General features: G+C 35.4%; 1 protein-coding gene across 2 annotated transcripts in view; it reads left to right on the forward strand.

The window, feature by feature from the left end:
- Positions 1-206: 206 nt before the first annotated feature.
- Positions 207-23521, forward strand: part of FBXO8 (F-box protein 8) — a 29529-nt gene continuing 6214 nt past the window's right edge. Inside the window, exons 1-3 of one of the 2 annotated variants that reach the window (XM_053585382.1) lie at positions 207-421; positions 9258-9594; positions 12603-12729. In XM_053585382.1, coding sequence (XP_053441357.1) covers positions 9266-9594; positions 12603-12729 — 456 coding nt within the window. In that variant the 5' untranslated portion in view covers positions 207-421; positions 9258-9265. Of the gene's footprint in view, positions 422-9257; positions 9595-12602; positions 12730-16236; positions 16355-23521 lie in introns of those variants that run through there. The other variant, XM_053585391.1, reaches the window with a different exon arrangement.

Genomic DNA, 23521 nt, shown 5'->3' on the forward strand with positions numbered 1-23521 from the left:
GACGGCGATTCTGCCGAGGAGGCCTCCTCAGTGGCCGGCCCAATGTGCCTTGTGGATTTTAAGTCTGTGTAATTTTGATGGTCAGAGTGGCTCGGGTTGCGACACGAGGGGACAAGGGATTTGTGGCAAATCGTGAAGAGCGAAAATGAAAATGCTTCTTCGTGAAGCTCAACCCCCGACGTCACTTCCGGCAACAATAGGAAACGTCAAGACCCGGACAGGCTGCAGCGCTGGCCATTGCAGCTTGAGGTGCTCTGAGTTCAGAGGGGTCTTGGTGCTGTTTTCTGAGATCCCACCACCATCCCCTCCACCGGCGCGAGCGAGTTCTCCATGGCCTGAGCATCAGTTCTTCTTTTTGGCTGAAAGCCCCCGCCCAGAGGCAGGTTCGTCGCGGCGGCGGTGGAGATCGCAGGTCGCTCAGGTAGGCGCCGCAGTCTCGGGTGATTCCTTCAGGTCGCTCGCGTCTTTTCCCTGCACCACCTTCACGTTTCTTCTAGGGAATAAAGACAACCAATGCTTGTTAGCTGGCTGTCCGACTGGCAAGAGTTTGGGGCCAGTGACAGGGCCAGGCATTTTGAGTGACAGCGGCGGTGGCTTATGAAAGCGAGGAATCGGTGTCAAGATATGGGGATAAGCGTGTTCCTCCAGTTCTTAGGCCAGAGGATGTGGGTCGGTTTGGGAACCCAGATCATTCTGAAGAGAAGCCAAGAACCAGCGAAGAATACTTTCAGGCCCACCTGTTGCTTTTTTTGGGGGGTGAGGGGATAGTAGCGTTATTTTGGTTCCTAAGCACAATTTTGGGTTTTAGCCACTTTCCAGTAACACCAACGTAAACGCACACAGGACAGTTAGGGTTACGATGGATTGCCAATTGCTACAGGGTTTAAACTTTGTTTAAAAAATTTGGCAAAATATTAATTTGTCTTATTTGTTTCTCTGTGACTGGATAACTAGTAGTTGCTCAATGAATTTTATTTGACAGAGTTGCATAAACCTTAATCTTTAATAGATTTTTTTAGTTTTATTTTTAGATTCTGTATGTATTTACTAATGTAATAATTTATTCTACTTGTTTTACAAGGAAAATTTTTATTTTCAAAGATCCTAGATGTTTATCCCCCAAATTAGTATATCATGACTTTTATTATTGCAAAATGAAGCCAATTTATGTTTTTCATTTCAGTTTTCCTTTCCCTTCCTTTAATGTTTGGAGTGTGGTTAACTATATTTATGAAATTGATTCTTCCCACTTCCTCAACTGTACCTCTCAGGAAAAATGGTTTGCAAAATAAATCAGGTCTCAGAATGATACACATTACTCTATTTTTCAGATTGAGTCAGAAGTCTTAATTTTTATCCAGTTAACCTGACAATTTGTCTGATGAGATCATTCATTAGTTATGTTACTGATTTAATAAATTACCCTCAAATTTACCTCAGTTTAAAAAACAACAAACATTATCTTAGTAGGTCAGGAGTAAGGGTGCAGCTTAACCAAGTAACACTGGCTCAGGTTCTTTTCATGAGGTTGAAATCAAGCTGTAGTTGAGGACAGTGATCTCATCTGAAGACTCCAAGGAGGAGTGGAGGAGGATCGCTTTCCATAGGCACTCAGGTGTTTGCTGTCAGGCCTAGGTTCACCACCACGTGGGTTTCTTTATAAGACTACCTCAGGATATTAGAGCTGGCTTCCCCAAAGGCAATGGCTTTAATAAACAGCATCCAAAGTGGAAGCTGCAGTCTTTTATAATAATCTAATCTCAGAGGTGATATTCCATCACTAGTGCCCTATTGTAATTGTTAGAAATGAGTCATTAAATCCAACTCAAAAATCAAGATTTCACATAGGACATGAATCCCAGGAGTCAAGAATCATGCGTGTCATCTTAGAGGCTGCCTACCATAGATACTCTGGGCAAAAATTTAGGAGTTAATAGGAATAACTGAGCAAAGTGTATCCAAGAGAAATAGGGTCAGACAAGGAAAATGCCAGTTTGGAAAGAAATAACAAACTCATATTAGTATTATCTCTTTTGGGAAAAGTTTTCTTGTAGTTATTTTCCCCCGCTCTCTCAAGAGAGGCTTATTTCTTATTTTTCTGAGGAAACTGTCTGAGGAATGGAAGATGAATGTTATGAGTTTTCAGGGTCTACATGAGCAGCGCATATCACAACTAGAGATTTTGTGTTTCTTACCCTCCACCATTGTATAGGGTTGAAGTTGGGTCAAAATAAACATAAGCAAAGATAGCTTTTAAGGAGGAAAGAAATTGTGAAGGAGCTAGACATAAGCTTATATAGATTGCAGGTTGGGACAGCCTTTCTGTTGGTGTGATTAAATAGGAAGAGATTTCTCTTAGAAAAGAAATCTATGTTGGATGTCTCTTTTAAATTAGTTGCACAGCACCAGCACAGCTTTTGTCAGTAAGCTGTGTAAATTTGTTGGAAATAAATAGGTACAGTCCTCAGGCTCAAGGTTTGTTCCAACACTGTTTGGGCTATGAGCCAATGTAAAATCGCATATGCTGTTTATGGTAATAACGTCTAAATAAGCCAAAAGATTCATCTTCCTTTGTTATACAATTCATTTAATGGGGGATATTGTGTGGGTTTACTGTGTTTTTGCTAAGTTCAAAAATATTTTTTCCTCATTTCACAATATAAATGATTATCAAGGGATTTATCTTTCCTTTGATCATAGTTCATTGAAATTAGTCTCTCAGATTTATAACTTAATATTTGCTAATTCACAACTAATTTTTTTCTCATTTTGATTGAGATTTGGAAACTGAAGCCATTCCATTAACTGATCCATTAAGTATTAATACTGAAGGCTAAGAACTCATGTTGCTTTTTCACTGAATTATTTTACTTACATAATATTTTAAAACAATTATAATGAAAAAAATATTTCTGTAAATTTGGTTCCTGTTTCATTTTTTCTCTTTTGTTCTTTTGTTTTTCTGACAAGTTTCTTGACATGCATGCCAAATCATCCTTGGCTGACTTAAGTATATATTTTGTGTGTTCATTGTGTTTTTGCTAAGTTCAAATTCCCAAAGTATTTGGAAAAAGTACTTTTTAGTGATACAGAGATTTTTTTTAAAAAGGTATTTGTAGCTTCAGTTTGGGGGAGTTTAATTCTGTGATCAGTAGTTTGTGTAGTCTTTAATAGATTGCATAGGGTTTCATAAGATATTCGAATAAAGAAACCAGATTTTAGCAAGTAAGCCAACCTTAGAGACACACTATCTGCTGGTACAGAAGTCATTAACATAGGGGACAAAGAGCTGAGAAGGACAGATGCTCTTTGCATGTACACCCTACTCCCCAATTTCTTCCACCTCTTCATTTTACTTATTTTTTAGAGTTTTTCCCAACTCATTTTCTTTTTATAAAGTTATATAATTGTTTTTCCAATTTTTTAACTGTGGTAAAATACACATAAAATTTACCATTTTAAGCATTCTAAGCATACAGTTCAGTGGCATTTAAATGTAGTTTTGTGCCATCATCGCTATATCCATCTCTGTAACTCTTGAATCTTATAAAACTGAAACTCCATTAAACTAACTTTCCATCCTCATACCCATTCTTAGACCCTGGCAACCACCATTCTACTTTTCTGATTTTGACTAAATACTTCATACTTACCTGTAAGTAGGATCAGACACTATTTCTCTTTTGTGACTGGCTCATTTCACTAGCCATAACATCCTCAAGTTTTATCTGTGTTGTGGGATGTGTTAGAATTTCCTTTCTTTTTAAGACTGTATAACATTGCATTGTATGTGCCACATTTTGCTTACCTATTCATATATCGGTGGACACTTGGGCTTTCTCCATGTTTTAGGTTTTGTGAATATGCTGCTAGGAACATGGATGTACAAATATCTCTTCCCAATCCTGCTTTCAGTTCTTTTAGGTAGATACCCAGAAGTGGAATTGCCGGATCAATGGTTTTTCTATTTTTAAATTTCTTGAGGAAGCTCCATGCTGTTTCCACAGTGACTATACTGTATTACATTCCCACTGACAGTGCACAAGGGTTCCAGGTTCTCCTGTCCTTGCCAATGAGTGTTTTGTGATGCTATCTATTTTAAGGGGTTTCAGGTGGTATCTCATTGTTTTATTTGCATTTCTCTAATAACCTGTGATGTTGAGTATATTTTCAAGTGCTTATTAGACATTCACATATTTTCATTGGAGAAATGTCTGTTTAAGTCTTTTACCCATTATTATAAGTCAAGTTTTGTTTTGTTGTTGAATTTCAAGAGTTCCTCTCCATATACAGCTATTTTAAGAGTTCTCTCTATATATTCTAGATATTAATTTCTTGTCAGATAATATGATTTGTAAGTATTATCTGATTCTGTGTGCTGCCTTTTTTACTCTGTTGATAGTGTCTTTCAGCTTTAAAATTTTTGTGATATTCAGTTGGTCCATTTTTTTTTTTTTAGTTGCCTATGCCTTTGGTCTTATATCAAAAGAACTTGTGAAATCCAATGTTGTGAGGCCTTTGCCTTATTTTTTTCTTCTAAAAGTTTTATAGTTTTAGGTCTTTCATTTTTCTTTGGTCCATTTTGAGTTAATTTTCATATATAGTGAAAGAAATTAAACCTAAAATTTTCAGATTTGGCGTTATAGTCAAATAATAAATCTTAATTTTTACATTTGTTTAGATGCTATTTTGTTAATGTATTATAGAATGACATGAGAGAACTTTCAGAAAACAAGGTAATATTATAAATCTTTTTGAATTTAAAAAAACCAAAACCACCAAGTGGTATGCCTTTTAGTAACAAAAACTGCTCTTGCAGAACCAGACCTTTAAATTTAATGAGTTGGTGCTTTTTTATGTGTTTAACGTACCTTGTGACCTCTTAGTACTTAGCTATTTCCCTTTTCTCCTTAGAAAGACCTCCTTGTAGACTTACCCAACCTTCATTTGTCTACAGTTGTTGCCTTTAAATTTTAGGGATGTGATTGGTTATCGGATTTTTCTTTCTTTTTTTTTTTTTTTTTAATTTCTCTACCCAGTCTGTTCTAAACTACTTTGGTGGTCTATTCTTTGGGAAGTGGAGAAATAAATGTTGGGCTGCTCATTTGGTTCTAAATATCTCACAGACTCCCATGTTCGTACACCATTAAATAATACCACATGATATCACTTGAAGATTTTTAAAACCACTAAAATAAGCAAAAATAGTTGTTACTTTGTACTTAAAAAACATTGAAAATTTCTTAAAAGATATAAGTAAGTGGATTTCCTTAAGCCTTAGCAGAATTTGTCTTTTAGAAATAGCTATTTCAGTACACATTTTAGACCTTTATCTGAGATAGAATATTTATTTATAAATTTCACCACTTAGGTGCCTAAGAAATATTGAAAGCAAGTAAGCATTTGTAATAAATATTTAAATAAGAATATTCATCTGTCAGTCATTGCATACCAGTGATTTAACAGTTTGGTCAGGAAGCTTTATGGAATTGGTTCATTTCAAATAAAAGTATTTAAAGCAGAATGTAATTTTGAAACCTCCAGACTCCTTTCTATTCTTCCAGTCTTCCACTGGGTAGACTTTAATGTGCCAAATCATGTATAAACTAGTCTCCATTGCATATAGTTGCCTTCACAGCATTGGCCCTTCCAGTGCTCCATGCCATCAAATTACTAACAGCGTTAGTTACCCTCTTCTCAGGTGAAGAGTATTTCATTTGATCCTTAACTGGTTACATGGGGATGTTTTGAATGAAAGTACTAAATGTTTTACAGGTATGTTTGACATTGGATTTACTAATAGCTATTAATAAAATTTTAATCATTTTTTTATGAATACTCTACTCTTTTGAAAAGAGAACAAAACATTACAGATAGTCCATCAGGAATACCTTCTCTTTTATAAATGTAGCTGTCTACTGGAGTAACAAGTATAAAAAACTATCGTTGTAAATTTCAACAAATTTATAACCTGTATAGTTGTTGCTAATTTATCTGTAGTTTATATTGCTTTCTAAGTGGAAGCTCTTTTATGCTTTTCGTAACAATTATATAGACTAAACTGTCCTTTTTAAATTATGTCAGAATGTAATTTTCTCTGCTTTTTGCTTTAAAAAAAAAAACAGAAACTACATAATGCTTTACCAATGGAAAGATACCTTTATATACATTATCTTAGTTAAAACTCTAGCTGGCCTGGGAAATAGATAGGAGTGAACTTTAACCCTCCACCCTCTCATCTTTTTTTTAGTTGTTGTTTTGTTTTGAGAACCAGATCCTGGCTTTACCTTCTACCTGCCAGATGCTTTCTGAGCCACATTATCCAGTGCTCAATTTAAGCCATCCCCATTAAAGTCCAGAGCCTAGGGAAATCACCCTTTTTCTCTGTTCCCCTCCCAACAGCCCTGGGCGTAACAGCAGCTGCATAACCATATGCCGCTACAGAGATTCTGTAGGAAAAATATACAGAAATTAATAAATCCCTTGGATCTTGAGGCTTTGGATACCACAGTTACTATGTTTCACTATTTACCTGCAGTAGGACAAAAGCAAAAGAAAATAATTATTTAACAATTGCAATCAGTGTAACCTGGCTTATTGTACCCTCAATGAATCCCCAACAATAAAAAAAAAAAAAAGCTAACAAATAGGCAGATGAGCTCAGCAATTAATGTAATTTCTAGATTTTTTTGTTTGCTTTAAGTTAATGTTAAATTTGTGTCACAGTTAAGTTGTACTCATGTTTGGATGTGACATGGCACATTTAAACATTAAACAAATTTAAAACTTTGTGTTGGATTTCTGTATTTCTTCTGTTAGTCATTTTTACTGTCTCCATAGTTTTGCCCTTTCCAGAAAGTTTATAACTGGAATTATACAGTCAGGAACCTTTCCAGAGGGACTTCTTTCACATTGTATAATAATATACATTTAAGTTTCCTCCATGTCTTCTCATGGCTTGATAGTTGTTTTCTTTTTAGTGACAATCCGTTATATGAATGTGCTATACCACAGTTTGCATATATATTTGCCTTCTAAGCATGTCTTGGTTGGTTACAAGTTTTGATAATGATGACTAAAGCTGCCATAAACATTCACGTGCAGTGTTTTGTGTGGACGTAAGTTTTCAACTTACCTAGAGAAAATATCAGAGTGCTAATGCTGGATCAGACGGTGGTAAAGTATGTTTAGTTTTGTAAGAAACTGCCAAACTAGGCTGGGTGCAGTGGTTCCCACCTGTAACTCCAGCACTGTGAGAGGCCAAGGTGGGAGGATCAGTTGAGACTGGGAGTTCAAGACCAGCCTGAGGAAAATAACAAGACCCTGTCTATATTTGGGGGACTGAGCAAAAAGATCCCATGAGTTTGAGGCTGCAGTGAGCTGATTGTACCACTGCACTCTAGCATGGACAACAGAGTGAGACCCTGTCTCTTAAAAACAAACAAAGGAAGAAAGAAAGGAATTACCAAACTGCCTTCCAAAGTGGCCGTGTCAGTTTGCATTCCTACACTCTCGCTAGTATTTGGTATTGTTTTGGACAGACCATCGTCATGGGTGTGTACTCATATCTTGTTGTTTTGATGTGAAGTTCCCCATTATGACACATGATGTTGAACATCTCTTCATATGCTTATTTGCCAGTTGTATATTTTCTTTCATGATGCATCTGTTACATTAAGATCATTTGCCTGTTTTTAAAGTGGTTGGTTTTCTTATTGTTATTTTAAGAGTTCTTTGTATATTTTGGATAAAGTCCTTTATCATATATGTATTTTGGAAAGATTTTCTATTGGTTCATGGCTCGTCTTTTCATTTTGTTGATATCCTGTATTTTTATAATTTATAAAGCTGACATTGTTGTGGTATATGGAGAGAAACGTTATCTTTTCTGCCTTTTTGAGCACTAAACAAATTTTCCCACATTTAAAAATTATTAATGTGTTCCTTCTCTTTGTACTCCCCCCAACCCTTTATAGTTTAAGCTGCTGGGATTCTAAGCAGTGCAATGTAAAGAGCAGGACAAGTTAAAAATTATCTTAGACTATTTGTTTGGTTTTGATCAGTAGATGACATAATATGGTGGCCATAATCCAAGCAGTAGCCAGTAATTTAGTAAATAGACTCATGGATGATGTTTTTTTAATTACTAAAAAAAAAAAAATCTTTAACATTCTTTGAAGTTCTGCCCAATTTTCAAATTATTCCTAACTTCAAAATATCTGGTCATCGCTTTTTTTTTGTCTTTTTAGGTTTTTTGCTTTTGTTTTTGTTAGTCTTTATTATAAACAGTTAATTGAAACACCATATTTTAAGGTGAAGTTATGGTATAAAAATTATTTGACTGTTTTAGTGATTTTATGCAAAAGTCAGTATTTTTTGCCTGAGATTTCTGAAGTACACAGTTGTGAATAGTCAACTATTTTTGATAAAGCAAGAATATTTTGTTTGAAAAAGAGATTATAAAAGTAGTTCTTTGTATTAGTTAAAAAAAATCTTTCTGGTTTTGTTTTTCTTAATGAATTTGTTGGCTCAATAAAAGCTACTTATTGTAAAGGCAACGCCAAATAAGAAGTGTGGGCCATTTTCTAAGTACATTTGTCCATTGGGAGGTCAATACATAAAGATCTACTCTGAGTTGGAGGTCAGAGGAAGGAGTCCACCTTCTTCTCCTGCCTTTTCCCAGGTACCTCTGAAGAATCCGTAGGGCTATGTAGAGAAGAATCGGAAATTTGTCTAAAATACAGTTTTTAATTTAAAGCAACAACAAAACCAAATTTTAGTCAGCTCTTACTGAGCTGTTTATCATGGAGTTCTAGGTGTCTAATTTATAAGGTTTCTGAATTAGACTTCAGGGCCTATGTTACATTTTATTACAGTCTACGGCATAAGTGTAGAATGGCAAGAATTAAACGAAAAGCCTGTTTCACAGCTGTTATGCATCTGGGAGTTTGGTTAAAAGGGGCTAGCATAGCTTGGCCTAAGCTGTGATAAAAAACAGGGTCTAGAGGCCTTTTAACTGGAGTCCTGTACTCTGATCAGATCTGTATTTAACACTGGCCCATAAGTCCACGTAATTATAATACGTAAGAGTATTTAGGACATCAGTAACTTTTAAATCTTAGTACATGAAAAATGATTGTGTCACCTGTGGACTCTAAAAGTAGTTAGCAACTGGGATAAAGGTGATTTCTAAAATTTTCTGTCCAAGGTTTGTACTTCTGCAATGTCGCCCTCATTACCTTCTGGCTTTCTCCCAGGCTTGCAGATGGGTCAGGGTCTGTGGAGAGTGGCCAGAAACCAGCAGCTCCAGCAGGAGAGCTACGGGGAGCAAGGCTGCCTGGGCAGAGAGCAGAGCAGGGGGATGGCCCCGAGCAGCGCCCCTCACCCTGGCCATCGCAAACAAGTCCAGGGAGGCATTGACATTTACCACCTTCTGAAGGCAAGGAGATCTAAAGAACAGGAAGGGTTCATTAACTTGGAAATGCTGCCTCCTGAGCTAAGCTTTACCATCTTGTCCTACCTGAATGCAACTGACCTCTGCTTGGCTTCATGTGTTTGGCAGGACCTTGCTAACGATGAACTTCTCTGGCAAGGGTAAGTTAAACCCACCTATGATGTTTGATTCACACATCACTAAACATAATCATGCTTAAATATTCCTTTTATAGCTTGTATTATTATTTCCTTTTAACTTTGTACTTTGAGTTCTCCTTTATTAAACCCTGAAAAAATAAAAATACAGTAATTATCACAGTCAAACTTGATATATTGGGCAAAGAAAGATAATAGAAAAGAAAATAGAATAATGACTTCAGTTAAAATAGAAGTGACCAATGGAGATGTGTCAATTTATCATAAATCAGAAATCACCAGTAGTATAACAATTGTGAAATGAAAATTTCTAATTCAAAAGTTCGGTAGTTATAGTTTATACTGACTGTGGCATCCCATGGGAAGCATAGACATACTTAAAAATCAATTAATCCTCACATGTTATTGTTTTTATTGGTTACAAATGGAGTATCTGTGTATTTGTATTTACTCATTTATATATGTATTTCCCTTTATCAACTTTAACTGATGAAAATTTCATCTACTTTTAATTTTTTCTAACTACTATTTCGGTGGTGGCAAATATCTATATTAGAAAGCAAGGGGATAAACAGTTTACTTGCTGAACTTAAAGTAGACTATAGAAATTCCAGCAGCTGTTATACCAGTTTAAATTTAAACTGCAAATCTAAGCTTGTTTGGTGGAATAGTATGTTCTGTTGAACTTAAGTTACTTTTTAAATAGCATCATTCATTTACAAAAAATTGTAGGTACACGATTCATGATTTTTTTTTCTATTGAGTCCTGTAAAAGTTACCAAACTTAGAAAAATCATTGGTGCTCAGATTTTCTAGCATTCCTTTCCAAAGTTTATTTCTCTTATTATTTTAAAGTGGAACTTCATAAAGATATAGGGTATATCTAGACACAAAAGTCTTTTTAAGACTTCAAATAATTTCTAACTGGAGAATTAATAAATTAATCTAAAATGTCAAAGTTTAGTGAAAATATATTTTCAGTAATGGCATCTCTCACTTAGGCTTCCAGCCATCACAGAATTATAGTATAAATTATATAGGTTATTTCTCAGTCTTAAAAAAATAACCAACAAGCATTTTGTTATTCTTTCATTGCCTTGTTATGGTGAAAGTACTGTGTGAGAAGAAATTCTATTTATTTGTAGGGTCTAAGTAACAATTATTAATTTTTAATCAAATAAGGGAAAATGAACATATTTTTAAACTGGTCCATTCTTTTTAATCCTTTTTGTACATTTTAGTATCCCCTGTGATCTTAATTTGTGCTTCTATGTTTGATTTTAAAATAAACTTATTTCTAAGTTTATCTGAACTCAATCAGAATGTAGTCTTCATTTGGGGTTTTAATCTTAACTGTTCATCTCTGAAAATGTTTCCATTGTGGTTTGCCTCATAATTGTGCCTATTTTTGTGACACTTGGATTTCTTTTCTTAGTGACAAATACTTCCATTTGAAATTAAAGGCTGGCTTGGTTTTTATTTTAACTTTAGATGTGTTGAATACTTAATTAATGTTGGAAGGTTCTGTCTTATAGCTTAGTGAGAAAACTTGAAAGTTTGGGGACCAAAGAGATGACTAAAATATTGGTAATTTCCTAAACAATTTATTATACTTACAGTTTTAGAATCACTGATTTTATATGGTTGGTAAAAATGATGCAATGTTACAAATTAACTATTAAGAGGATAGTCTCAAATTAGATGTTCTACCCACTTATTCTCACAATTTTTGATGTTACAGTCTGAGACAATAATGTCCTATCCTGTGTGTGTGGATGAGAAAAGAAGAAAGTACAAAGCAAAAATCAGTAGTAAATATCAGAAAGTAAAGCTATTTTATTTGTCTTGACAACTAGCAAGTGTTTTTGAATATAGAGGGAGGGTAATGAGTGGGGCCACATCTATGGTGCAACTTAGAATGGGTACAGGCGATTGCACTAATGTACACAGCTATGATTTAACAATAAAAAAAGAAAAGAAAAAAATTAAAAAAAACAAAAAAATAATTTTGAGGCAAAGAATCATTAAAGTTGTATCAAGATGTTATTTCAATATTGTGTGCTTCTTGAGTAATGCACTTATATTTAAGGCTCTGTAAAAAAAAAAATATATATATATATATATTTAACGCTCTGTGGTATATGGGTGTCCATGAAGTTCCAGACATTATAGTAAGATAAAACGTTAGTTTTCAAATGGTAACCAGTAGTTACTGCCTCTGTGCAGAGTTGGAAACAACCATTCCAATCTGCAGAAAATAGTGTACCTTGAGATATTAACTGTTAGTATTATAGGTTTTATACAATTTTTAAACAAACATGTATCATTGTGATGGTAATAATGTTTTTGAAGCAATACCTTAAAAACACCTATAGTTAACATCACAGCTTTTAATTTGTCTATTGTAATACATCCGTTATTGGAAAAGCAAAAGGTTATCCTGCTAGCAATCTTTTGCCTTGATTTAGTTCTATTTCATAATAAAGCAAATGGATTACTTAATAAATCCTATTTACCTCCTTGGTTAAAGATTATAAGCTCTGGATTCATTGGGTTCAAATCCTACCTTTGTGCATATTAGCTGTGTGACCTTGGATAGTGCTTTGTCTTTCTGTTTCTTATAGCATCAACATTACATGATTGTTGTGAAGACAAAAGCAAGCTAATACAACTAAAATATTTAAAATAGTGTCTGACACCTAGTAAGCACTCAGTAAATGGGAGCTTTTATTACTTTTATTGTTAATAGTTTATGCTTAACTGTAGATAGTATGAATGAATATTATCAATCTTTGTAACCCACATTATTAGGTGCTATCAAAATTACTAAATATAAGGATCTGTCATATTCCAGCAAATAAATAAAAAACAAAGACAAACTTAAAAATTTTAAATTTAGAAACTAGAAAATCCAATTTTATATCACTGCATGTTACCATTGCATTATATGTATGCATGTTTAATTAGAAAATTAAGCATAGTCATATTTTCTTGTTCATTTTCTCTTACAGGTTGTGCAAATCCACTTGGGGTCACTGTTCCATATACAATAAGAACCCACCTCTGGGGTTTTCTTTTAGGAAATTGTATATGCAGCTGGATGAAGGCAGCCTCACCTTTAATGCCAACCCAGATGAGGTAAGTGAACAACTTGAATATTTGTATCCAGTGATACAAATTACTGTCTTTCTACAGCTTTCCAATGTCATAAACTAGCAGAGAAAGTCATTGAATAGCCTGTTCAGTCACTGAGAGGCCGAGTCCTTTAAGTCAGTGCCATCTGACATGGTGATGTCCCATTCTGATATTTCTGCTACTCACTTGTATGGCTGTACCTGTGCTTGTACACTTCTGCTGACCTGATTGTACAGTCTTTTGCTGACCTGATGGAGATATTAGCACTTTGTAAGTTAAGAGAGCACAAAATTTTAATAATGAGAGCATAGTATGTTCATCAAATTTTATCCGCAGCATTTTTCCTGTTTATGGTTTCATTTAGTAGTAGTGTTAACTTTTATCGGAGATAACCATAGAGGACAGCATTCTAGTCTCTGACATCAGAATTTTGTATTTTATCAGAAAGCATGATTTTAACAGTATGGTTCCATATTGCCATAGAAACTGCTTATAAATTCTGCTATAAAACAAGCTTGTACTAATTATTTTTTCTAACATAATATGTAAGAATGGTAAAAATGTGAAGATAATTGTTTTTCTGGTTTTTTTTTCTATTCTCATTTTATTATATCCTGGAAAAGTTCAAATTTTCAGAAATGCTTATATATTTCTAGACTTATTCTTAGAAATTTACATGCAAGTTATACAATACTCAGAAGTACAACTTTTTTTTTTTTTTTTGCAGTTTTTGGCTGCGGCTGGGTTTGAACCCGCTGCCTCCAACATATGGGGCTGGTGCCCTACTCCGTTGAGCCACAGGCGCCACCCAGAAGTACAACTTTTGAAAGCAAAAAAATTTAACCAGCAGAATTAATTAACTTAATTTTTAGAAAAAAATTTTTAATTGTTGTGGAAGTATTAAGAACTGTTGAAATCATGCAGCTAAATATTTTCCAAAATTATTTTAACTCTTGTTATAATTAGACAAATATTTCTCCCAAGTAAAATATTTGCATTTTAAACAGCAATATTGATTTTGTTAATGTGCATATAATAATACCAATAACATATTTTTTAAAACAAACTGATTTTTACTTATTATATATGATTTCTTTGTTGTTAAATTTTTCCTATACATAAATAAAAAATAACATGCCATTGCAAAAATTTACCAATATATATACTTCTTACCCTTCAAGTCTTATCCCCAAGAATATAACAAAGCATAAACATTATACAACATGGTATAATATTTAAATTCAGATATTTAATTCAGGTATTTAGGTTTTTTTTTTTCCTTCACCACTATTTAAAGATATCTTATTTTCAATGAATAGAAAACTGATAGTCTTAATGAAAGTAGAGTTATTTATAAGAAGGTGAAATTATACATTTGAAACCAAAATAATATTGTTTCTTTTTTTTTTTTTTTTTGAGACAGAGTCTCACTTTGTAGCCCTCAGTAGAATGCCATGGTGTCATAGCTCACAGCAACCTCAAACTCTTGTCTTGCCTCAGCCTCCCAAGTAGCTAGGACTACAGGTGCCCACCACAATGCCTGGCTGTTTTCGGAGATGAGGCTTTGCTCTGGCTCAGGCTGGTCTCGAACTCGTGAGCTCAGGCAATCAACCCACCTCAGCCTCCCAGTGTGCTAGGATTACAGGTGTGAGCCACTGTGCCTGGCCCTAATACTGCTTTATAGAATCTAATGATCATTCTTTAAAAGGGCAAATAAATGGGTAAACTCTCATAAATTTGCCTTTTGTTACTTGTCCATTTATTGCACATTTTCCCTGATGCCTTTGATCACAAAATATACTTGTTTTCTCTTTAGTTTTGGTCAAATCCTAGTTGTCTGCCTTGTGAACACATAGCAACATAAATATGTCACCTTTTGATCTTGCACTGTGGCATACCTGTTATGTACAAGAGATTCTGTTGCATTTAATGTATTCAAAGAATGGCATGGCTTCAGAGATTTCATTATTCTTAATTCTTTATTAGAATTAGACATTACTTGTTGCTAATTAAAACAGTTCATCCAATGAACTTTATAATAAGATACATACTTTGTGTCAGTCTAATGAGATAACTAAATGATAACTGCTAGAGGCAGAATAGTACATAAGAATCAGGAGAAGCAGCTGTTGTAAGCTTTGGTCTTATTATGCTCAGTTTACCAAGGCATACTGGCTCCTGTTATGAATTATTCTGATGTTGACTAAGACTCTCATCTTCAACTGATATCACTTGCAAGTGTAACGTTCTAAGGCAAATGTAGCTTGGTAAGTACTAAGTGTAGATTGTTACAAAATCAAAAGAGTTGGATGTAACTGATTATCTTGAATATGGTAAGTAGTCATTCTCTGCTATAGGAATATCCATTTTTTAAACAAATGACAAAACCATCCTTTTATGCAAAGATGAAAATATATATAGGTCCATGTATACTAAAATATGATATGGATGGTTTTAAGTATCTCAGTTGGAAAAACTAGATGTCAAAATACATTTCCATCTTTGCAGCTGCATCTGTCAGATGATACAGTTCTTGTTAGTACCTCCTCTGTAGAGTTTGGAGAGGGGGCAGAGAAAAGAAGTAAAATCTAAGTCGTTTTTTAATCTGAGAAAAATTAAAAATAATTTTTAAGTCAAATATTGGCTAAGATAGGAGATTGAGATTATTAATTTAAAATAAGAATTTTAGTTCTTCAGTTTTTACTTATCAATCCTACCTTCCATTGTTATTGAGAGTTGGCTGTATTTTTTTCTTTTTTCCTCCACTGCCTGATTTAAAGATATCCTGGAGGATTCCAGAAGTACTGAATTTACTGTTTTGGAAGGGCCAGATAGTACTGCCAAGAAGCATAGACCTGAACCACTCGAAGTGTCTTATGGTTCGGGAATTCTGATTCTCTGATTTATGAACGTCAGCAGGTGTTGCTGAGTAGCAAAACAGAATTCTGTCTTTACCAGAATACACTTAGGATATATATAGGCAAAAAAAGGATGTTGAAATACATGTAATAGTTCAAAAAAATGAGGGGAAATATTTTAATGGCTCTTTTACTGACTAATATAAATAATTAATGTTAATTGCTTAATTATTTACCAAGTTAAGTCTTCAAAATTGAAATCATGTAAGGGAAAGAGTTGTCCTAATAGATGTTTTTATGTAGAATTTATTTATATGAGTCGTATTTTAGCTAGAGCATTAGAAAGACTCTTTCCAATTTTTTGAGTGCTAGAAATCAGGAGTATTTTTTGGAGATTAATTTTTCCCCCCACTTGCTGGAGCACTGTCATCAGACATATTATTATTTGGGGCTTATTTACCTCTGAGCAGTAACTTCGTTTTGATGATATGTTTAAATGTAAGGGGTGTTATTGCAAGTACCTGAGATAATATGTATATAATTGCTCAGTATTATTGTAAAAAGTCTACTTTTCCATAATTTCTAGTTTTGTATACTTAACATTTTGATGGCAGGCATCATTAAAATATTATAAAAATAAGAATACTTACAGCCACAGGGAACAAGATTCTCCAAAGGACACCGTTCATGTCCCGGATGTGGGTAACCAAACTCCACAGCGGCTGCTGGCAGTGGCTCATGGGGTGGGGGAGAACTTCTGCGCAGCTGTGGTACGAGTACTGGCACGCCATTGCTATGTGCATGACACTGTGGTCTCTGCTGTCCGTATGTCTTGACCTTGTGCATGAGCTCGTGTACTTTGTGGCAGGTGACCACAATCCAGTAAAGGAATGTGCTGGAAACCATCTCTTTACATTACCATGGTATTCCCTGCATGTACAAATTGTGTGTGTTGATTTTATTCCACTACAGTATTATAATAAAGTAGTTTTACTACCAATCAGTAAGCTCTATTACCTGTGCTCCATTTCATATTAAAATATTTTCTTGACATAGTTATTTTCAAATTTAGAGTCTTAAAAATTGGTAGTGACCATGGTTTCACTTTAATAGGCTTGTTTTTTTTGTGTAAATGTTTTTAAACAGATTTTATTTTTAAAAAATCCTCATTAGGGTCAGATAAAAAAGTCCATGAAAGTACATTTTTTCTGTATTCATACAGAAAAACTGACATGCAAAGAATTTTATGCATTTTACTAGATTTGATTATGAAGATATTTTAAATTTGACCTATACATGTTTCAGATTGAAATAATACGGAAGTTCTTTTCAAGATAATACATTATCTTTGTTGTTGGACCAGCTAAAGTATAAACAAGAAATTTGTATTATAAAAAGGATCTTGGGAATTCATGTTCAATTCTTCTGAATAGTATCTCAGATATACCTACAACATTTTTTTTTTTTTGCAGTTTTTGGCTGGGGCTGAGTTTGAATCCGCCACCTCCGGTATATGGGGCTGGCACCCTACTCGTTTGAGCCACAGGTGCCACCCCTCTACAACTTTTTATATAGCAACAAAATCATATACAAATGACTAATATACAGAGGATCATATGTAACACTGAATACAAGTTTTGAAAAATATTGCTAATTCTCATTAGCAAATCAACTTATCTACAAATTTGCCATTAAACACTTAATCAGAGCAAAAGGAGCTAGTTGACAATGAGATGAAGCCCTCACCCAAAAAGAGCTTAATAACTAGCCTTTCCCGTATAAGCAAGTGAAAATGCTGAAGTTCATCAGCAAAGTTCCTTCCTCTGGGTGGGCGTTAGAGTCAAAGTGAGAAATTATGCCTCACAGACACTGAATCCCATCCTCTCTCTAGACAACTCTATACCTTCCAGCACTGGTTACAACTGGTCAGGTCATGCTAAACTGGTGGCCATCCACTTTTCTGAGAGTAATGTGTGTGTGGATATGTGTGTATGTACATATGTATGATCTCTCTCTCTTTAATCTGACCCATCAGGTGATTTTATGGTGGAGAAGGCAAGTTTATCCCGTGTCTGTAAGGTCACCTTTAGTTTACACCTTGCCTTAGCCGTGCTCTGTCCTGGCCACCCTTCCTATTTCCCCTTGTCTCCAAGAATCTTTCCAGTGTGTGGTTTATTCAGTTCACAGAGGAAACTCGTGGATATGAAATAAACCTTTTAGAAGCTTCAAAGAGAAACCAATTTCCCAGACCTTGTTCTGATCTTTATCTAACTGAGGAAGACATTGAGGCCCTAGAGCAACATTCCAATTTGAGATTATTGGAGATCTTTCTCAAGGGCTGTTGTTTTATTTTGGTTTTGTCTCTTTTTTGAGACACTGTCTAACTCTGTCACCCTGGGTAGAGTGCCATGGTGTCATAGCTCACAGCAACCTTAAACTCCTGGGCTCAAGTGATCCTTCTGCCTCAGGCTCCCCAGCAGCTGGGAATACAGGTGCCTGCCACCACACCCACGACTAGTTTTTAGAAAGGGAATCTTGCGCTTGCTCAGGCTGCTCTTGAACTCCTGAGCTCAAGTGATCCTCCCACCTCAGCCCCCTGAGTGCTGGGATTTATAGGCCCAAGCCACTGCACCAGCTCTGCCTTTTATTTATTTGTACACTCTATAACGGGGTGTTCTGAAGATTAAGTGAAATAAGACAAGGTAAATGACATGTGAAGTCCACGTGCTCACCAAAATGTAGCTATTTATTTATGCTAGAGGTTTTACACCTAGACAACTGAAAATACCAAAAGCCACGTGCCGCCCCAGCCTTTGGGTTCTTCCTTTCCTGGAGCTTTTGGATTCTAGTAGATGACTATTTGAATTTGACCCTGAGTAATGGCCCTTTGTGAAGGATGTATTGGTCACAACAGCATCTCCTAGCTTTGTTCATATTCTTCACCTTTAATTGCATTTTTTGCATGAGATAAACAATCTTTTGCACATACAGTAACATTTCATTTCAGTGGTGCTGCTTAGTTTCAAGACACTTCAATGATATCTTATTCAATGATAATTGGGGTCCAAAATTATGTTAAAATTAAAACTTCTTGGCTGAATTGGTGGTTGGATGAACAGATACTCTTATTACCTGAGCAAGTATACAAATATGCTGGCAGTGAAACTGCAATTGAAACCCTAGCTCACTTCTCTTTTTGTCTGCTATTCAGCCTTTTTTAAAATGTTTACTTTTTAAATTATCTCAGAGCTGTTAAAATGTATTTGTAAATGTACATATTAGAATCTAGGTAATATGGCTTGGCGCCTGTGCTCAGTGGTTAGGGTGCCGGCCACATGCACCGGGGCTAAACCCGGCCAGGGTCTGCTAACCAGTGACAACAATAACAAAAAAATAGCCGGGTGTTATGGCAGGCACCTGTAGTCCCAGCTACTGGGAGGCTGAGGAAAGAGAATCGCTTAAGCCCAAGAGTTTGAGGTTGCTATAAGCTGTTATGCCACGGCACTCTACCGAGGTTAACATAATGTCTCAAAAAAAAAAAAAAAAAAAGAATCTAGGTAATATGATAAAATCAATTTTTATTTACTGGAATTGTTAGTCATTTAAGTAGGCATATATATATATATATATACACACATTGCAAATATAGTATTTGTAATTTTTATAATGTAAGAATTCTTAATTAGCTACAATTGGTGTTTCTCCATATTTTGTTTATAATGCTTTGTTTTCCTGATTTAGAGACAGGTTAGAAATACAGGGGCTTTTCCAAGAAGCCCCTTGTGTGAGTGGGCAAAGGGTTCAGGTTCCCAGAACAATTTATAGAGGACTCTTCAGTGACATCATTCAAAAAGTTACCCCTTGACACAGCCACCAGCAACTTTTTTTCAATTATAATTAAAATAATGATTGTTACATTTAGTCATTAGTAGTAATTTATCATTTGTGAAGTGCTTTTTTATCTATCACCTTATTGATCCATCCCAGTCATAAGGGTGGTTTTTTTCGGGGTTATTAGAACTTACAAATATGGCTCTTTCTCTGTTTGAGGCTATTAGAACTAATTAATAGAAGTTTTTATTATTTGTTTAAAACTTTTGATGAGGTTCATATTATTTTGCCTAATGTCATTAAGCAGAAAGATTTATCCTGTACTTTGCCTCCATTTTCTCTGGACTTTATTAGAAGGGATTTTCCATTTTTATTTAGATTTTCCTTGAACTGTCCTCTTCTATGTGAGATTTTCTGTTGATATCTTTTAGCTACAGAGCTACAGATAATTTAAGGAGTGTATGTCACTGTCCTTAGCAATCCCTTAGCACCTTGCCCTTCAGTATGCTGAAGAGTCCTCCATAAATTTTTCTGGGAACCTGAAACCTTTGCCCACTCACACAACATCTGTAGAGAAACTTGGCAGCTCTATCCCTTCCTCAGAACTGAAAATTGTGAGTCCTCACTGCCCCCCAGACAAGGTGTGCTGTTCTGATGTTCTGAGTCACTGCAGTAGCTAGCAGGGTACTGTAGCTATGAGAGAACTGGCAGTGGGTCCTGGCATTCTCTCTTCTCCCCACGTCACTTCTCCCGTGAGTGTGGACAGCGCGTGCTCTGTCCACACTAGGGAAGAGGGCAGATTGAAATCTGCAGCCCAGTCTGCAGGGTGACATCATTTTTGTGTTTCTTTCCTAATTTTCATCACCCCCTTTCCTCTTTGCTGTGTGTTAACACACAGCCTTCCAGTGGGTGGCCTAGTTATGCTACCTCAATAAGAAAAAAATTGTCACTCAAAAAAATATTCTACACAGGACACTTTTAAAACCCCAGGCATCGTTTCTGCTTTAGTCTTTGAATCTAGTAACTATATTAGGAATAAGAATTATAATTTATATAGGCAACCTAAATTATCATTATAAAAGCATGTGACTTTTTTTTTGAGATGGAGTCTCCTTGTATTGCCCTTGGGAGAGTGCTGTGATGTTAACCCTCACAGCAACCTCAAACTCTTGGGCTCAAGTGATTCTCTTGCCTCAGCCTCCCAAGTAGCTGGGACTACAGGTGCCTGCCATAACATCTGGCTATTTTTTATGCCAGGGTCTCACTCTGGCTCAGGCTGGAATATGTGACATTTCTGAAGTAGGTGCTGGAGGTCAGCATTCACCATAGGAGAGAGGCATGGAAAGTTACAGAAGGGAGAAAGTGTAGGTAAAATGAAATGATAAGATACAAACACAGACGCCTAGTTTAAAACTTGCTCTTTAAGAAATCTTATGCATTTGTTTTACTGCAGCTAAAAGGCAAGGCTTTTTTTATTATGTGTAGAGAAAATATCTCCAGATAAGTTATTTTCAATTATTTAAGTTCTGTGGGGTTTTTTTTCATTAACTATAGAGCACATGTTCTCTGATTAAATAGGCAAATGAGAACTGTTGGACTGAACTTTATTAATAGATTTTTATTTAGCAATTTTGAAAGCATTTTAGAAAAGAATAATATCACAGCATTCCTCTGCACTATTGCTACAGCTATTTTCAAACAAAACAATTGGCATATTCACATCTGCCCTGTAGGGGGCTGCCTTCTGCTAATTGTTTTTTACTATCCAGAAGTAAAATTTTCATGGCATATTGACTCTCTTAATTTTTATATTACTTTTCCTATGAAAATGTTACATTTCAATTTAATTGTCACTTGTTCATTTTGCTGTGGTTACAATGTATACTTGCAAATTAATATATTGGTTCTCATACTAAAAGAAAAGTTTGAAATTTGGATTGAACTATTTTGTTTTATAAATTGTATAGCTAAAAATTAAGGATTGTTTTTAAAGTCTTCAAAATATCCTTTAAAAAAATTAAATGCAGGTCTCTTTCACCTTCTCTCCTTCATGAGAAGGACCCACTTCCAACTCCTTTTGGAAGTGCTCTAAACTTTCTCTTTGTTCTTCCTAATAAAATCTCTTTGTTACAAACTAAAGGCTTTTAATAAAAATTCTCTTTGTTACTCTGGAAAAAAAAATAAATGCAGTGTCCATTCCTCTCATATAATAGTCCAAGGACAGGTTTATTACCTTAAAAGTGGTAGCCGTGATACCTGATTTTACATTACATACAAGGACAAATTTGAATAAAACTAGCTCAATCAAATTTTTTTCTGAATTACTAAGTTATTCTTTAGGAAAACAAATTAAGGGTGCTCCCTAGTATGTGACGGTTTTGTTTTATTAGTGATTTCTTAACACCAGTCACACAGCATTCCTGCCATGTGTCCGTGCCAGTAGTCAGTAGTCTCTATTTGGTTTTGCACACCTTATTTTCTGGAATTCACTCTGTGCCCAAATACACATTTATTGGTCCAGAGCATATATGTGATAGATTTTGCTTAACTTTAACATGAAATGGGATGAATTCACATTAACTCACCCAGCTTCTCATTGCTTTTTGGCATCCTCTGGTTTATTGCTGGTGGATTCCAGTTACACTCACCTGTTGCTGATAGAAATCTTTACCACTTGCTCAGTGGTCCAGAGCAGCTGTTTCATTTACCAGTTCTCCCCAGATGATTCTTCCTCCCTAAGAAAGAAGCCAGCACGTGCTCTGCTTTCTGCTTTTCTCTTTCTCACTCTGCCTGTCCCGGACTAGTGCTATTGTCCCGTCTGTAGACTGGGCAGCTTTGTGAGCTGCAGCCCCAGTCCAGGCCTGCAGCAGACTCACTCTTCTGCACCGCAGTCTCTTCCTTTCCATGGACTCCCTTCTTTTTGGTCTTCTGATGCAATGAGGTCAAGATTACTTGAATAAAATCCATTTTCTCTTTCTGGCCTTTGATTTTACCATTTACTTTTTCCTCTTTTGTGTTAACAAATTTTTCAAATTGAACGGGCAGTACTCACTTAAAAGTGAGCTGCCTCACTGAGCTCACCCCGGGATTTCTCCTTGAACTTGAGCAGCTCCCACTGCTCTGTGGATAGAGAACATCTCCTCATCAGTGCAGGGGTTGTGAGCATGTGCACGCTGCTGAGAAGCCCTGTCTTTACATGACCACTGGTGTGCTGTGGCCTGGGGATCACTCTGTACCACTCTGCTAAAACTTAATTTAAGAATAAAAATGCTTATACCACTTATTTAAGCAAACTCACAGTTATTCACTGTATCTCACACTGTAGCACTGTTTTATATTTCATTAAGTAAAAAGATGGACATTCAGTTGATTGCCAGTGTGCTTATTGGAGACACTTGTAATCTGGTCTTGCGCCTTCTCTGTTTGTCCTTCTAAAGTCACATTCCTTTCCAGGGGAATCCAGGCTTGAAACCAATGCCTCCTTTCCTCATAAAACCAACAGAGTTGGCCTATTACAAGCTGTGGTACCATTTTTCAGGATTGGACCTAAAACTCTGTGTATATCCCTCCTCCTACATATTTGGTTGATCTTGGAGAACTCAGATGATGTATTAAGTGCTCAAAATATGTCATGAAAGAAAAAATCGCCAACATGATGCTTACTTGAGGCTAGTACCCTGTTTCCCTGAAAATAAGACATCCTCCGAAAATAAGAGCTACTTACAGGAAAGATAAGACGTCCCCTGAAAATAAGACCTAGCGCACCTTTGGGAGCACACCTTAAAATAAGACACTGTCTTATTTTCGGGGAAACAGGGTATCAATGTTAATTTATAACTAAGTAGCATCAAATGATAATAAAATGGCATAAATCATATAAAGAATTATATTCCCTTTGAATCATATTATTGGGTTTATTTTGCATAGTTTTTAAAAGAGATTAGACTTAGTTTTACATCTTTTAAATATTGATTCAGGAATGGATAAAGAATCTGTCAAATAATACCTCATTGACATACCTTTCACTTTAAATCACTTCATTTACAATAAACCCTGGAAATAATTCTGAAATGTTGTTACCCTTTTAAACTGAGGAATCTGGGAAA

Source organism: Nycticebus coucang, chromosome 1 (genome assembly GCF_027406575.1).
Source record: "Nycticebus coucang isolate mNycCou1 chromosome 1, mNycCou1.pri, whole genome shotgun sequence".
Classification (NCBI taxonomy): Eukaryota; Metazoa; Chordata; class Mammalia; order Primates; family Lorisidae; genus Nycticebus; species Nycticebus coucang.